The 17,499-nt window shown below is 43.3% G+C and overlaps 1 protein-coding gene across 1 annotated transcript in view; it reads left to right on the forward strand.

Moving 5' to 3' along the window:
• Phlpp2 (PH domain and leucine rich repeat protein phosphatase 2) overlaps positions 1-14,670 on the forward strand; it is a 76,801-nt gene extending 62,131 nt beyond the window's left edge. Inside the window, exons 15-19 of the mRNA XM_028891102.2 lie at positions 14-144; positions 677-787; positions 2,158-2,352; positions 5,055-5,286; positions 9,686-14,670. Coding sequence (XP_028746935.1) covers positions 14-144; positions 677-787; positions 2,158-2,352; positions 5,055-5,286; positions 9,686-10,840 — 1,824 coding nt within the window. The 3' untranslated portion in view covers positions 10,841-14,670. The remainder of the gene's footprint in view (positions 1-13; positions 145-676; positions 788-2,157; positions 2,353-5,054; positions 5,287-9,685) is intronic.
• The last annotated feature ends 2,829 nt before the right edge of the window (positions 14,671-17,499 follow it).

A 17,499-nucleotide genomic window follows, 5' to 3' on the forward strand; every position in this document is an offset into this window, starting at 1 on the left:
TATTCCTTCTCAGTTTGTAGACCTGAGTTGCAATGACTTGACAGAAATACTAATTCCAGAGGCTCTGCCTGCTACTTTACAAGACCTTGATCTGACAGGAAATACAAATCTGGTTCTGGAACACAAGACTTTGGACATGTTTAGGTAGGAAAAAAAAATCTAAAATCAAATCTATGTCTCAGCCATCAGTGGGTTATCTCTGGACTATGGAAATCTCAGCTAATTAAAGGATAGTTAATTAAAGGATAGAATAGAGTGGAATAGCCAGAACATTCCTAGGTGGTTCTCTTTGATTAATTTCTACTGAGATACACACTGAATTATTTTACATGGCAGACATACATATGTCTGGCACCAGTCACAATTGGACATCTAAGCGACAATGCATATGTATAGTTTTAAGATCTCTTTATATTGCTTTCAATAAGTAGACACTTGGTGGAAGTGAAGAAACCTTTGTACATTATTGAAACTATATTCAGCTTCTGTTCCACTACCACTTTTTCTTCTCCTACATCAGAGCCACAGATTCATCACCCTACTTGCACTCAGTCTCTCTGGAAATGTGTCTTAGTCTGTCAAAAGATAATTTTCTAAAAACACATTATTGTTTTGATAGTTCTTATAAAATACAGACAAGAATATGGTCTAATCTTCCCTTCTTCACCTCCCACAGCCATATCACAACTCTGAAAATTGACCAGAAGCCTTTGCCAACCACAGATTCTGCAGTTACGTCAACCTTCTGGAGCCATGGACTGGCTGAGATGGCAGGGCAGAGAAACAAGTGAGTATATTGGCCTTGGAGACTGGAGAGAGAAAAGGCAGTCCGTGACGTCTTAGGCCTGCTCTAGTGCTCACAGCTAGACTGTGTTGTCCTGTCTGTCTCTGTAGCATGAACCTAATTGGCCTTAATAAAAACCTGGAGCCAGATGCCAGGATAAATGCTGAAAGGTCAGAGAGAGACAAAGGAACAAGCCACAGCCATCTCTCAATTTCAGTCTGAGGATTTGTGGAGACTGGATCTTCCCCTTCCGACTGAATGCCTGAGTCCTCACCCAAAAGGGGAAGCTCCTACCTTATATCCTTTTCTCTGCCCAGCCATATCATTTCCTACCTCAATCTTCCTAGTGCTGGAATTAAAGATGTGTGACTCAACAAGTGTTGGGATTGAAGGTGTGAGATATCACCACCTGGCTCTCTTTCTCTTTTAGACTGGATTAATTTCCTGTGGTCCAGGTGGCCTTGAATTTACAGAGATCCGTCTGCCTCTGCCTTCCGAGTGCTCAGATTAAAGGTGTGCGCCATCATATGGCTAACTCTGTGGTTGGCTCTGCCCTCTGGTCTTCAGACAAGCTTTATTTGTTAGAGCGTATACATAATATCACCACAGTCTCCCAAATATAAGTCTCAGAGTTTCAACATGAGATGAGATCCTTCTAAAACCATAATAAAGAAGGAGAAAAAAATGGATATGCATTTCCCAAAGTACTAAACCCCTCTTAAGGTTTTCTGATGGAATTTTCCTTTCCTATGAGTGAAATTTATTATAAGGCCCAACCATATAGACTGATTTCTGATTGCCCCCGTCTGAGATGACTCTCTGTTCCTGTACACAGTCTTTCCTGAGATGGTCTAGCCAAAGCCCATATCCTATACTAAGTTTTGTTCCTGCGCCTTTTGTCTGTGCACCCAGGGTTCTATGGTGAGCATTCTTCCTTTGGGCAAGGAGTATAAGCCCAGCTTCATTGGCAGGTGTGCCCTGATGCTCTTTGGCTGAAGAGCACTGACAAAATTAGTTCTTTTGTCTTGTTTTGTTTTTCTGTGAGGCCTTGGCTGTCCTGGAATTCACTCTGTAGACCAGGCAGGCCTTGAACTCAGAGATTCGCCCGCCTTTGCCTCCTGAGTGCTGGGATTAAAGACTTGCACCACCAGCACCTGGCTACAAAATGCATTCTCAATCACTGTGGCCAGCCTGTGACTATGACCGAATCCCTCCTCTTAGAATGCTGTCTCTGTCAGCTGCTGCCTGATGGTCTTATCTAATAGCCTCCTTCTGGACACAGATTTACCACAATGATTCTCTGTCTTCAGTTCATACTTTTTAAAAGAAGATGCCCTTAAGAAGTGATTTTGTTCCTCATCTTCTTGTTTCAGACTTTGTGTGTCTGCTCTGGCTATGGATAACTTTGCAGAGGGGGTAGGAGCTGTGTATGGCATGTTTGATGGGGACCGGAATGAAGAGCTCCCTCGTCTGCTGCAGTGTACGATGGCAGATGTGCTTTTGGAAGAAGTTCAGCACTCAACAAATGATACAGTTTTCATGGCCAATACTTTCTTGGTATCTCACAGGTAAGCAGGTGGGTTGACTAATCCATAACTCCACTTTCCTTATAGAAAGTAAATCTCAGAAGCTGAAGGTCATTGCTTATAGTTGCAGGATCACAGAGAGATGTTGTACCTTCCTACACCAACATTCTTTTGGTATCAGCAGTGTGGTAGTCATTGCCTCTTTAAAGAATCTGTGGGGTCAATGCCGGGCGGTGGTGGCGCACGCCTTTAATCCCAGCACTCGGGAGGCAGAGACAGGCGGATCTCTGTGAGTTCGAGGCCAGCCTGGGCTACCAAGTGAGCTCCAGGAAAGGCGCAAAGCTACACAGAGAAACCCTGTCTCGGAAAACCAAAAAAAAAAAAAGAATCTGTGGGGTCAAATGGCTGAAAGACATTTAAAGAAATGCTCAACATCCTTAATCATCAGAGAAATGCAAATTGAAACGACTCTGAGATACCACCTTACACCTGTCAGAATGGCTATGATCAAAAACACCAATGACAGTCAATGTTGGAGAAGATGCGGAGCAAAGGGAACACTCCTCCACTGGTGGTGGGAATGTAAACTTGTACAACCACTGTGGAAATCAGTATGGTGGTTTCTCAGAAAATTGGGAATTGATCTGCCTCAAGACCCAGCCATACCCCTCTTGGGCATATACCCAAGGAATGCTCAATCATACCACAAAGATACATGCTCAACTATGTTCATAGCAGCATTATTCATAATAGCCAGAACCTGGAAACAACCTAGATGCCCGTCAACTGAAAAATGGGTAAAGAAAATGTGGTACATACACACAATGGAGTACTACTCAGCAGAGAAAAACAATGACAGCATGAAATTTGCAGACAAATGGATGGAACTAGAAAATATCATCCTGAGTGAGGTAACCCAAACCCAGAAGGACAAACATGGTATATGCTCACTCATAAGTGGATACTTGATATAAAGCAAAGAACAATCAGACTGCAACCCACAGAACCAGGGAGGCTACATAGGAGGGGGGACCCTAGGACGACTGTGGATTATAATAAGTTTTGGTTTTACTCAATTACTGGGCAAGCCTCAATGAAACATTTCACTATCACTATTAGGATAAGAATTTATACTATATCAAGCTGATAATAGAAAAATAAATAAATAAATAGAAATGGAAAAAAAAAAAAAAAAGAATCTGTGGAGTTCTCTGCTCAACTGTTGCTAAGGACCTGGGAAGGCCAGCACATGTAAGCTAGGGGTTATATGCCTGAATGTGTATGGACATTTAGGGGAAGAAGGTCGTGTGCTTTCCTAAGATTCTCCAGAGTTAGTTGATGACCTACAGAAGGCCAACAGGCACTTGTTAGGTTTATGTGTTAGAATATTTATTGTTGGGATTTATCTAACTCCTCTTTCTCATTTACACCTGAGCCAAAATCCTTACTTCCCAACTTCTGAGACTCTCTTAGTAGCTAAGCGTGCCTTGCACTTCAGGTAGGTGGCCTAAAGGAGCAGAGTGCTAAGAGTAGAAAGCTGAAAGGTCAAGACCAGAGCAGCCTGGAGCTGGGACTGGGTGTATCTCTCGCCACGGTGAAAAGCTGGGTGTTGGAACAAGAGTCAATTTTTCAGTAGTACTGGCTAGAGACTTGACAGAAGTTTGGAAAAGGGAATTCTGAAGTTTGAACCTGCCAAGGACCAAGTACTGTGCCACATGGTTTTCATCCTTATCTTTCAGAACAAGCCAAATAGGTAGGGATTTTATCAATTTGATTTCTTAGAGAAAGAACTTGCTGGGATTCTACAGTCAACAAATATGAAAAGGAAGTTTGAAACTAGATCCTTCTGGTGGGGTCTGCTGTGGATTAGCCTTGCCTCCAGGGTGCAGACACATGGACATCATGTGTGTGGAGGAAACGCAAGGCGAGTCATGGCCTCTCTCTCAAGGAACTTACTGTCCATGTGCTTCTCAAAGTGTTTTTCCAGGAGAGCATTCTCAGCATTCTTACTAGAAACTTGTTAGACATGTACAGCCAGCCTCTTGCCCCAAATCAGAAGCTCTAAGGTTGGGGCCAGGGCCCAGCATTCTGCTCTGACAGTGATCAGGCCCTCCATGTGCAGCTCATGTGCTGAAGTCTAAAAGCTCCTGAATGGGGAAGTCTCCGATCAGACATAGAAACAGTGGAGAAAGATGCCCCCACTTGTGCCCTATAAAACCCTTTAGCGGCGTGTGCGCACGCCTTTAAGCCAGCACTCGGAGGCAGAGCAGCGGATCTCTGTGAGTTCGAGCCAGCCTGGCTACAAGTGAGTTCCAGGAAAGCGCAAAGCTACACAAAGAAACCTGTCTCGAAAAAAAAAAAAAAAAAAAAAAAAACCATTTAAAGTCTTTGTCAGCTGAGAGTGCTAGACTAGGAATTTTTTTTTTTTTTTTTTTTTTTTTGAGACAGTTTCTCTGTGTAGATTTGGTGCCTGTCCTGGATCTCCCTCTGTAGACCAGGCCGACCTTGAACTCACAGAGTTCTGCCTGCCTCTGTTTTCCCGAGTGCTAGGACTAAAGGTGTGTGCCACCGCCACCCAGCTTAGACTAGGTAGGTTCTTTACCACCACCACCACCACCACCACCACCACCCCTAGCAAGAGTCTGCCCTGGGTAGATGAGGGTGAGGGTTTGCTATGGGTGTAAAAGACTGCTGCTTCCTCTAAAACTAGACGCCATGTCTTTGTTTCTTTTCTTTCTACACAGGAAATTAGGAATGGCTGGCCAGAAGCTGGGTTCCTCTGCTCTCCTGTGCTACATTCGACCCGACAGCGCCGATCCAACAAGTAGTTTTAGCCTGACTGTAGCCAATGTTGGCACATGCCAAGCAGTCCTGTGCCGAGGTGGGAAGCCAGTATCACTTTCTAAAATCTTTAGCCTGGAGCAGGACCCAGAGGAGGCGCAGAGGGTGAAGGATCAGAAAGCCATCATAACAGAGGTACATCTTGCTCCCTTCCAGTCAGGTCTCCTCCTCAGATCAGTGAAAGCTGTTTGAATAGAGGCAGAGAGAGTCCATTTTCTTCTTCTCGTGACTGGTAAATCGTGTTCATCCCCGATAAAGCTTCTCTTCATATGGCTTCAGTAACAGTATTAAAGGAAACTCTGTAGACTGGTGTGGTGCCTTGGATCCCAGCCCTGGGGAGGGAGGGAGAGAGGTGAATCTGAGTTCAAGGCCAGCCTTGGACTCCCATAGGGAGTTCTGGACAGCAATGACTACACAGTGAGACCATGTCTGAGAATAAAATAGAACAAAATCCACTGAGCAGTTAGTGACTAGCGAGAAGCAAAAATGAGAAGTTGAAGTTGGTGACCGAGTGAGTGGCTGGCAGGTAATGTGAAGGCTGTGGTCACCTCAGTGAGGCCCCAGCTCACCAGGCTTTGTTCTTCTCAGCAGGAAAAGCTGTTGAGGTGCTCAGTATTGTTCCCGTGCTTACTGCACAGTTCACTCACTCTGTTGTCATGAGGAAGGATCAAGCAGTTTATAGTCTTTCTTTTCCTAGAGATCAGTATAACCTTTGCTTCTGAAAGTAGTAGTTATAGATGAACATTGTTTGCTGCAAAGAAAATTCATGTCTTATGCCCATTTTAAATGGGATGGGATTGGGATTTTATTTGTGGTTGAATTTTAAGATTTTTCTTTGCTTTTTTTTTTTTTTTTTTTTTTTTTTTTTTTTTTAGTTTTTCAAGACAGGGTTTTTCTCTGTATCCTTGGCTGTCCTAGAACTTGCTCTGTAGGCCAGGCTGGCCTTGAACTCATAGAGATCCACCTGCTTGCCTCCCTAGTGCTAGGATTAAAGGCACGTATCAAGAGATTTCTTTGTATATTTTAGAAGGAAGTCTTTTATTACGTATGTGCTCAATAAATACTTCTCAGTCTATGCCTTATCTTTCCATTCCCCTAATGGTGTCTTTAGCAAGTGGTTCTCAACCTATGAGCTGCTGTGAACCCTTTGGGTAGGTCAAACAACCCTTTACAGGGGTCTCCTAAGACCATCAGGAAACACAGATATTTACATCATGATTCATAACAGTAGCAAAATTACAGTTACAAAGTAGCAACGAAAATAATTTTATGATTGGGGGTCACCACAACATGAGGAACTTATTAAAGGGCCACAGCATTAACAAGGTTGAGAACCACTGCTTTAGCAAAAAAGGTTTTTAGTTTATTTCATTTATTTATTATTATGTGTGTATTCATGATATGAATTGGGAGGGGGAACACAGCCACAAGACTGCATGTGGAGGGTAGGGGAGTACTTTCTGGAATCAGTTCTCTCCTTTCACTTTATGTGGGTTCCAGGGATTGAACTCAGGTCTCCAGGCTTGCACAGCAAGTGCCTTTAGCTGCTGAGCCATCTTACACACCTGAGTAGTTTTAATGACAGAAATTCTGTTTTCTGTTTCATGGTATTAAATCTAAAACTGCATTGACAAACCCAAGGTTATTCATGTTTTTGTATATTTTATCTTCTGGAGCCAGATATCAGACTAAAAGCTGAAAGATCAGAGAAGCAGAACAGCCAACTACTAGAGAGACTCCTTACCTCTACCAAATCCTCAGCCTGAAAGTGTTGAGCTCCTGTCTCCTCCTGCCTTATATCCCTTTTCTCTGCCCAGTCATATCACTTCCTGTCTCAGCCTCCCTAGTGCTGGGATTGAAGGCATGTGTGCTTTCCAAGTACTGGGAGCAAAGGCATGAGATCCCAAGTGCTGGGATTAAAGGTGTGTGCCACCACTGCTTGCCTCTATGGCCAACTAGTGGCTGGCTTTGCCCTCTGATCTTCAGGCAAGTTTTATTTGTTAGCGCATACACAAAATATCACCACATTTCCTCTTTTTGTCTAAAATAAAAGAGGATTATAACGAATATAAGAAAAACTACATACAATAAGTACAATAACTATATACAGTATATGTAGGCAATAATTACATTAATACTGTCTAGTCCATTAACACTTGACAAATTCAGAGAAAATATTATTTATACTATTTTGATGAGTCCACAGTGTTGTACCTAATTCACTTTCTATCCTAACTTGTATTATCAACTGAAAACTATCTTTTGAACTCTCTCAAACTTATACACTTTAAACCTCTTTAGCAAGTTTCTTTTCTGAAGTTGTTAACAAGGAAAACTATAACTATCTAGTCTTCAACTCCAGAGACCCGAGTAGGCAATAATACTGAGTAAACAGGAAGTGCAAGCAAGTGGCTTTCAAACATTGTGAGAAATGAGAGACAGCTGGCTGCCTGGGCAGTCACCCAAGGTGCCTCTGCAACATTGGGCTATCCGTCTTTGGCGTACCAGCCTAGCATATTTGACAGACTTTTCTGTGAAACAGGACATTCTGAAGGGCTGTTCTACCTTGTCTTGGCAAAGCTCAGCAGTCCTTTCTTTTGTGTCCTGCTTGTCTCATTTGGACAGCATACTGTCAGCAGTCGAGGCAAGGACATTTTCTTTACCTACATGGCTAGCTTTTGCCATAAAGAAAACATACTCCATATGCTCACCAATTTCTTTGAAGTAATTGTTGCTGCCAGGAGTAGATGTGTCTCACTGTCAAGAAAAGTCCAAGTTCTTAAAACATTTTAAATGCCATATTCTGTAGATCTCTGAAGTGTTTGAAGACGGACTTGTCTATCTAAAATGTATGTCTGTTTGACCTTGAAAATATACTTAACATGACTACAAGTTTGATTGTAATAACTAACTGCTAACATGCATCTCTTTATATCCTAATTAGTTTGTAATAATAACTTTCAAGGACTAGAAATTTGCAATATATTGTTAAATTGGTACAATACCTTGAACAAGATTAAAATGTAAATACAGTATGTTCTAACAATATTAATCTCAAATTTGTATCAATATACAAAATTTGTATACAATATACAAAAATCCAATGTAAAATATTTAAAACTAGTAGTTTCTTTTTAAAAATAGATTCAGTAATCTACTATTTTATGTTATCATATCTATATCCTCCCTTTTTTTTCCAGAGTAGATCCAATAATCTACCCTTTTATCCTATCGGAGTTCTATACAAGTCAGTCCTATCCACCTTAGAGTCTGTCCAAGGAAGTACACAGTCAATAGTATCTTATTGTGGCTGACACTGAAGATTCTGGAGTTAACAGTGTATTAGTCTTAGGAAGGTCATCACTCAGTCAAGACAAACGGAAGATAAAAGACTATTTTATTTGACTAGTCTGTTTTTTATAGAATAATCTTTTTTAATAGACAATACTATTTAGATTTTTTAGGTTCTAGACAATTGTGAAATATTTTTATGTTTATTCTAATCATAGATGTTATTTTCCAAGTGTCTTCATAATTTTAACTCTCATGAAGGAAGTACTTTTATTTCTATTTTATATGAAGAAAATAAAGTTTAGCATTTGTGATAAAGTCTTATAAGTGCAAACTTTGCTTCACTCAAAGGATAACTGCAGCTATGAAATTAACATCTTGATGATGTTCGAGATTGTGTTTGTTTTTCATGAAGAGTATCAATATGAAAGTGTCCAGTCTATGTCCATTCCCATCTGCAGCCAGGGCAATTCTTTTTCTCTTGGTGTAGACTCGCCCAGGTACTTGTTGAGGCCATTCATTCTGGTCACAGTCTCAACAAGAGATTGGGATTCAGACTCCTTTTTAAGGACTTGTTTAATGCTTTAGCGCCAAAGCGTTTCTAACCCCTTTGAGATCTGCTTAGTTCCACTGCGTCTTTAACATGCCATCTGAGTTTGGGCCTCGAAAAGACACTAGTGAGAAGAACTGGTGACAGTTTCTGTTTATTGTCTCTCAAACACATCTCTCTATTTAAGGGTATTCTGAGGCCTGGCCTTCATGTTAGAACAAGCATCTTTTGAGGTAGTACTGCCTATTAGTCACGTAATTTTAATTGGATTTAACTTTAATCCTCTCAACTCCTTGGTATAATAATGGTATGGTATTTTGTTTTAAACTTTTATACATTTATTTTATGAGTCCACTTGTACTGCTCCTAGAACAAAGAATATATAAATTTGTTTCTACTATACATTCCTGTGATGGTTTAAATAAGAATGGCCCCATAGGTTCATATATTTGAATGCTTAGTCATCAGGGAGTGGCAGTATTTGAGAAGGATTAGGAGGTGTGGCCTTATTGGAGTAAGTGTGGCCTTGCTGGAGGTAGTAGTGTCATTATGGGGGTGGGGAGACGGTGGGGGCTGGCTTTGAGGTTTCAAAAGCCCATGCCAGGCCCCATTCTCTCCCTAAACATTGTGATTTAGAAAAAGACCAAATATCACTATTGTTTTTTTCTCAGAATTTGTTTTTCTCACCTCTAGGACAACAAGGTGAATGGGGTAACCTGCTGTACCCGGATGCTGGGATGTACATACCTCTACCCGTGGATCCTCCCCAAGCCCCATATATCTTCCACTCCACTTACCATTCAAGATGAATTGCTGATTTTGGGGAACAAAGCACTATGGGAACACTTGTCATATTTAGAAGCTATCAACGCAGTGCGTCACGTACAAGACCCACTAGCTGCTGCTAAGAAGCTGTGCACATTAGCGCAGAGCTATGGCTGTCAGGATAATGTGGGGGCGATGGTGGTTTATTTGAACATTGGTGAGGAAGGCTGCACCTGTGAAATGACCGGGCTCACCCTTCCAGGCCCTGTGGGATTTGCTTCAACTGCCGCCATCAAGGACGCCCCCAAGCCAACCACTCCCTCCTCTAGTAGTGGGATTGCCTCAGAGTTCAGCAGTGAGATGTCCACCTCAGAGGTGAGCAGCGAAGTGGGTTCCACCGCTTCTGACGAGCATAACCCTGGGGGTCTGGAGGCCAGCCTGCTGCCAAGGCCAGAGAGGCGCTGCAGCCTGCACCCAGTACCCACTTCAGGAGTTTTCCAGCGCCAGCCTTCTTGTGCCACTTTCTCCAGCAATCAGTCTGACAACGGACTGGACAGTGACGATGACCAGCCTGTGGAAGGGGTCATAACCAATGGTAGCAGGGTGGAGGTGGAGGTAGACATCCACTGCTGCCGAGGAAGAGACCTCGAGAATTCCCCTACTCTCCCAAAGAATTCTTCCACCCCGTGTCCAGAGGAACATGGTAGAGGGTTGGCTTTTGGGATCCGAAGACAGAACAGTGTGAATAGTGGTATACTTCTGCCAGTGAACAAAGACAAGACGGAGCTCCAGAAGTCCCCCTCCACTTCCTGTCTGTATGGGAAGAAACTCTCCAATGGCTCCATCGTGCCCCTAGAAGACAGCCTGAACCTCATTGAGGTGGCCACAGAAGCACCCAGAAGGAAGACTGGCTATTTTGCTGCCCCCACTCAGCTGGAACCAGAGGATCAGTTTGTTGTCCCCCGTGACCTGGAAGAAGAAGTGAAGGAGCAGATGAAACAGCACCAGGAGAACAGGCCTGAGCCCGAGCCCAGTGAAGAGGAGCGGACCGAGCCCCTGGAGGAGTTTGATACAGCGCTGTGATTCTGCCCCAAGGGGGCACAGCAGAAGGGAGGGCTATGTGGTATTGGGGAAGGGACCTTCAGGAGATGCTTTGCCTCAGTGTTTCAAACCATAGATGTGTGGAATAGAATTTGGAGCCAAAAAGTTGAGCACTATCAGGGTCTGGTTCTGGATGAGCTAGTACCACCATCAGTGTTAAGCTGCACAGTGAACCTTCACTGGACTCCCAGCGTTGCTGGGAGACAGCAGATGCTATTCTGTGTTAGTCCTGCCACCTGCCATTAACCCTTTCTCTCCTAGGATCATTTGAGAACTTGCCTGCCTGGGCAGGAAAGGGACTGTTTCTGTGGAGGAAGTAACTGAAGTTGATCCCCTTTACTAATTGCTGCTGATGGATCTCTGTGACAGAGAGATCACCTTATGTCTCAGCTAACTAGTGGGGTGTGATGTGACTAGTCACATGGCTTTTTATTCTCTACGAGAATACAGCCTATCAAAATGATGTCTATTGGAGATGCAGAACCAATCAAGCAGGTAATTTATGTCTGTAATGTTATGTAATGAGCACTTTGCATCGACTGTGAATCTTTGTTTGAATCTGCACTCGAGCCAGTCTTCGTAGAGGCAGCCCAGCTCCTTTGTCCAGAGGTAACTCAGGGGTGGGGCCTCCTTTGAGGGTACTTGGAAGGGTTGTAGAAATTGATCTGTTGAATGTCAGGCTATGAAAACTCCTGAGAAACTTGGGGTGGGAAGTTTTATTCTGTGGAGGAAGATGGGGAAGGAGTGAGAACTAAGACTCCTTCCTCCAGGTCAAAAAGAGACTCGGCCCTGGATAAGCTGACCCCTGCTAGGAACTAGGATCACAAGGCAGCTCCTTGTGGATTGGCCTCTTTCTCTGCATGGGAGAGTTGGCAGACAGCTCTGAACAGGTAGGCTGACACCTTGAGTTATAGCAAGTGAGCCTGCAACAGGAAACCAATGAGGAACATACGCAGGCGGAGTTCATGGGTTAGACTTGCTCCTCTCTCAAGAGCAGGATGTCTTTCTAGAACACTCACCCTGTAGTGTTTGACACTGTGCCCTTCTGAATACTGCTGATTTGCTGACCTGGCTCAGAGTGCTGGGCTCAACACCAGGGTAAGAAAGACTATTCAACTGAAAAATTGCTAAGCGTACAGAAAACTGGTAATTTCTTTTTCCATATTCCACATAACCATAGCAAATTACAGCTTCTTGTGTTTTTCTGTTGCTTTTTCCAGTAGGTTTACTTAGGAAACTAATTTCTATTTATTGATACAAATTTTGGGATTGCTTGATTTTACTCAGTGGAAAATGTACTGTGAAGTTTTAGAATATTGCACAACTAAAAAAATAGATTGGAACAAATTTTAATTTGCTTTATCAGACACAAAATGTTAAATATAAGATTGAAAGCATGTATTTTTTTTTTGTGTTTGGAGAGGGAGTTTTTGGTCAAAGCAATACTAAACAACAGATGCTCTTTCACAGATAATTCTGTCTTCAGAGGCCCTGTGCTCATGTGCACGTCAGTGGGTTACATTGCAGGGGGCGGGGTGGTGCTATATCACTCCAGGGGCTGCCTAACGTTTAGCCCTCAAAAATTTGAACTTGAGCCCCCAAGTCTTCAGGAACGCTTCCCTTCCTTCTGTCAAACTACTGTCAGTTACTGGAAAATGTTAGAACTCAGGTCTTTGATTTGGGGTGGGGACACAGTAGCTTATACAGAGTTTAGGTGTGTTAGAGAGACGTGAAACTGTGTTGCCACCTTATTTTTATATAGGGAAAATGAAAAAAAGAAAGAAAATGAGAATGAAGGAAAAACACAAGGTGTGGATGATGTAAGGCAGCCTCCCCCGCAGACCCTTTGAGCTGTAGAATGGTGGTGTCGAGAAATCAGTTATTTGAAAAAATAGCACTTAGTAGCATAGTGTTAGAAAGAGTGTCTTCATGTGTGATCTGTTTGCCTGTCTTCTGTTTGTTTACCACCCCATTCACTAATGTCACCTCAAAACTCAGTCCTGAAATGACCTGGACAGAAGGAAACATCCTTGCTTTTGGGTTAGTGGAACTCTGCGGTACCAGTGTCCTTTGTGGTGGAGTTTTGGGATTCCTTAGGTTGTGTTGAGAGACCTCAGTGTAGACCAAACCAAAACCTATGGTTCTGTGTTTGTAATTGCCTTTCTTCCATGTCCTATCATTACTCTGTATTAAAAACAGAGGGTTAAAAGGCCATAGCCCATTCCCCAAAACATAATACACGCCTCCTGTGGCCATGAGGTGATTGGCTGATGTTGTTATCTGGATAGGCTGTCAGGTGAGTATGATCCCTTCCCTTTACCCAGTGTGTGTTCTCCAGGTGACCAGAGTACCGGTTACCTCTTACATAGAGAGCCCGCTCTCTGATTCTTGAGTCTGCCTGCATCTCCCATTAATTTAAGAGAATTTCTGACACTGGGTGTGATGGGATAGTTGTATGCAATTGCAAATCCTCACTTGGGAGGTGGAAGCAGGAGGGTCAGGAATTCAGGGTTATCCTTGGCTACAGAGAGAATTCAAATCCAGTCTGGTATGCATAAGTCCCTTCCTCAACAAAACCACACAAACAGGGTTTCTGAAGGAAGAACACATCCGGCTATAGGTGCAGTTCAGGAGGCTCACTGGCAAAAAAAGAATGTCTGTGCCCTCCAGCCAAGGTATTGTTTTAACCCAGTGGACAGACAACTGGAAATCCCAGTGTTGATAGGAAATAAAGTTCTGATGCCTCTCTGGAGTCCAGTCATTGAGCAGACCACTCCTGACACAAGCAAGGCTTGATTACACTACTGTGGAGCATACACGTGCAATAATCAGTGAACTCATTTCCCTGGTGTACAGAAGAGCCGTCTGAGCAGCTGGTAATCTCTGGGTGCTATTACAGTGTGTGTGATGAGCGCTGTTTTCCAGGCATTCGGATTGGGCTGATCCTCTGAATATCCAACAGTGCTCTTCTTTCTGTGTAGACCTTCAGCAAAAGCAGGTACTTGGAAACCACAGGCTCACCTTCTCTATCTATTCAATAATTATTCATGAAGAGACCTCCAAGGGAGCACTTGGCTGTTACTGATAAATGTACCAATTACTAAAGAATCCGTCTCCAAGCCATCTGGTGATGTCTGCAGCATCACTGTAGAACTGTCTTGTGTCACTTTTTACTTCCCTCTGGGTGGAGCCTTTCAGACTCCCCAAGGCAGGTTAATCTTTCTCTCCGGGTAGTGACTTTGCCCTGTGGTTGGGCAAGCACTCTCTAGACTGAGAGAAGCAGCTACGTACATCTGCTCTGTAATCGTCATTTGGTGATCAGCCAATCAGCATTTGCTCCTTGTATCTAAATCTCATGCCCCTTTCCCAGATGCTGTAGGGTTCTCTCCCACTGTTGCCAGTGGACCCATCCAAACAGTGGGCTCATTCATATCTTTGGTTTTTGTGCAATCATTGTCGTATTGTAGTCCTAAGACTCATTATAGTGTATTTTTGATATTTTTGAAATGTGTTAAATTTTTTAATTCAATAATATGAGCCAGAGCATGTTGCAGCAAATCTATTGTTTGTAAAAAATAATAACAATAAATAAAATAAAATGGAATATCTTTTCCATGCCTTTGATTTATAAACAGTTTATGGAGAACTATAATTGTATGCAGAATTAGGTTCTTTACTAAAAATATGTTTAGGATCATTTCTAATTTTTCTTTAAGGGAAAAAGAAGAACAAAATGCAAAACCCATTTGATGGCCCTATAAACTGTGAATTAAGACAATGAATAAAGTGTTTCATACAGGTATACAATGAAATATAATCATGTCTGTCCCCCATTTTCTCCCTCTAACTTCCTCCAACACCCCCCCCAACTTCATTTTGTTTTATAACTTCCTACTAAGTCCAGTTAGTACTGCCTATAAGATCACGAGTGTGGGGCCATGCTCTGGAACAGGGAAAACCTACCAGTGGCTGTGTGCTCCAACAAGAATGTTCTCTCTCCCCATATGAAAATAGTGTAGTTTTTCTGTTAGCTGTGTGTCACTGTAACAAAATAGCTGACATAGGTAATTTATGAAGAGAAAGATGTTTGTTTAGTTCACAGTTTTGAGGTTACTTAGAGGTCTAGCAGATTGGTTTTCAGAGAGATGCATGGAATAGTGGGGAGAGAATGGGACACCTCTTAGCCAGACAAACCTAGTCAACCCTAGTAATCAGCGAGGGGCGTATTAAGCCAGATTGACCTTATTTTCTAGCTCAGTTCTGAAGGTTCAGGGGTACACCATCAGGTCAGTTCTGGACTGCTCACATCACAGTAAGTGACCAGGAACTGCCCAGGAATCCCATGAGAACCATTTGCCACATCATGCTCCCAGTGACCTAAGAACCTCCCAATAGAACCCACCTCCCCAAAACAACAGCCATCCTGGAGACCAAGGCTTCAGTCAGAGTGGACCCTGGAGACCACACACAATCCTTTGCGCCTCTTTGCTGAAATAGCAACAAAGACATTCACTGAAGATTCTTCTTTGGTTTATGTTTAAAGAAATGCCTCCTAGGCATAGTGGCACATGTCTGTAACTCCAGCACTTGGGAGCTGGAGGCAGGAGGCTCAGAGTTCAAAGCCAGCTATGGCTACATTATGAGTTTGGGGTCAGTCTACGCTCTGAGACACTTCCCTAAAGCTCACTACAGACAGCATAGTTCTTAAGAGAGTTATTAGCTGAGGAAACTGGTTTATGAGCTGCTGTAGCACCTTAAGTAAGGCACAGCTGGCAGTGATATGGGAGCCAGGCAGCTAACTGGCCTGGTCGGCACGCCTTCTGGAAGGTGGGGCACCAGGACTTTAGACTTGGCGAGTGTTGGCCTATGAGATGATCGCTATCCAGTTAAGACTGGTACTACCTCTGGCCTCTCTGGATGTCTTCTAGCCTGTGGATTTCCGGCAAGATCAGCTACCTCTAGGTCCAAGTAAAGGCCATGTTAAAGTCATCTTGAAGACTTCCTCTTTGTCTGGCATCAACATTTTAAAAGCTTGGTTTATTAGCAGCACTCTAAGCTCTTTGGGTGTGTCAGGCAAGCACTGAACCTCCACCTCTTGATACCACGGTCCCATGAGACACATTACATAGGCTAGGATGGCAAAAGAGATGCGTCTGAGTTTGTTCTCCACTTCCTGTGGTATTTCCTGGTGTCCCAAAGGCCACAAGAACTTGTCTTTTACTTGTAACACCCTCTAATGTGAGTCAGAGTGTCCAAATATATGTGTGTGTGTGTGTGTGTGTGTGTGTGTATGTATATATATGTGTGTGTGTATGTATGTATGTATGTATATGTGTGTGTGTATATATATATATATATATATTATCCATGTGTACGTATGTGTGGGTATGTGCACGTGTGAGCGCAGGTGCCTGTTGGGTCCCGAAGAGGGTATCAGGTCCCTGGAGCTTAAATTGTAGGAGGTTGTGAAACGTGATTGAGTGCTGGGAAAAGCAGCAGATGCTCTTAACTGCTAAGCCGTCTCTCTAGCCTGTGTCCAAGTCTTTTTTTTTGTTTGTTTGTTTTGTTTTTTGTTTTTCAAGACAGGGTTTCTCTGTGTAGTTTTGCGCCTTTCCTGGAACTCACTTTGTAGACCAGGCTGACCTTGAACTCACAGAGATCTGCCTGGCTCTGCCTCCTGAGTGCTGGGATTAAAGGCGTGCCACACCACCGCCCAGCCTGTCCAAGTCTTACCTCTGCTGCTTAAAGGTTTTGTGACTAGGAAAGTTAACCTGTGTCAGGCATTTTTTGTCATTGAACAGAAATAACAGCATCTGTCATCAGTGCTGAATGTAACCAGAACGATAGGTAGGGCTTTTACCACTCACTGTACAACAATGTCACAGTGAGTCACTGTAAGGAACATCAGCCCTTGCTCTTCTTGGACCTTGTCCCCTCATCTGTAGCACTCAACTAACCGGTCCTAGCATGCCTGACAAATGACGAATCCTATCAAGTTTGCTAGAGGGTTTCCAGCCCTGAACTCCGGACCTATGGCAGTGTAATTAATCACTGATGGGCTCCAATCAGAAGAGGAGCTGCTCAGGAGCCAGCGAGCACAGGGCTGGGGCCATAGGTCAAAGTCTCCTTTATCCAGTGAAAGACCCAAGGTGGGCAGAACACCCGGGAAACAATGAGAATAGTGTGTTGGGATGCTAGTCTCTTGTTGAGGGGTACATACTTGAATTTGGCTATTGTTCAAGTTTCTTTGCCACTCATCAAGTCTTAGTGTGGGACACTAGTTAATACTCAGGCCAAGGGTGACATGGGGAAGTAGACATTCCAGCCAAACAGTAGGGATTTCCTGGTAGTTGTCTTCCCCAGAGCTTTGCTTCATTTCTTAAAAGATTCCTTCATTTTTATTTTACATTTGAATGTTTGCCTGCCTGTATGTATGTGTGTAATCTGTGTGCCTGGTACCTCCGGACAGCAGAATGGGGTGTTGGGTCCCTGCAACTGGAGTTACAGATGGCTGTGAGCTGCCATGTGGGTCCTGGGAACTGAACCTGGGTCCTCTGTAAGAGCAGTAAAGCGCTCTTAACTGCCTGGCCATCTCTCCAGCCCCTGTCTTCTCATTTCTGCATGAGGTTTACTTGTGAACC

The sequence above is a fragment of the Peromyscus leucopus genome, chromosome 5 (genome assembly GCF_004664715.2).
Source record: "Peromyscus leucopus breed LL Stock chromosome 5, UCI_PerLeu_2.1, whole genome shotgun sequence".
Lineage (NCBI taxonomy): Eukaryota > Metazoa > Chordata > Mammalia > Rodentia > Cricetidae > Peromyscus > Peromyscus leucopus.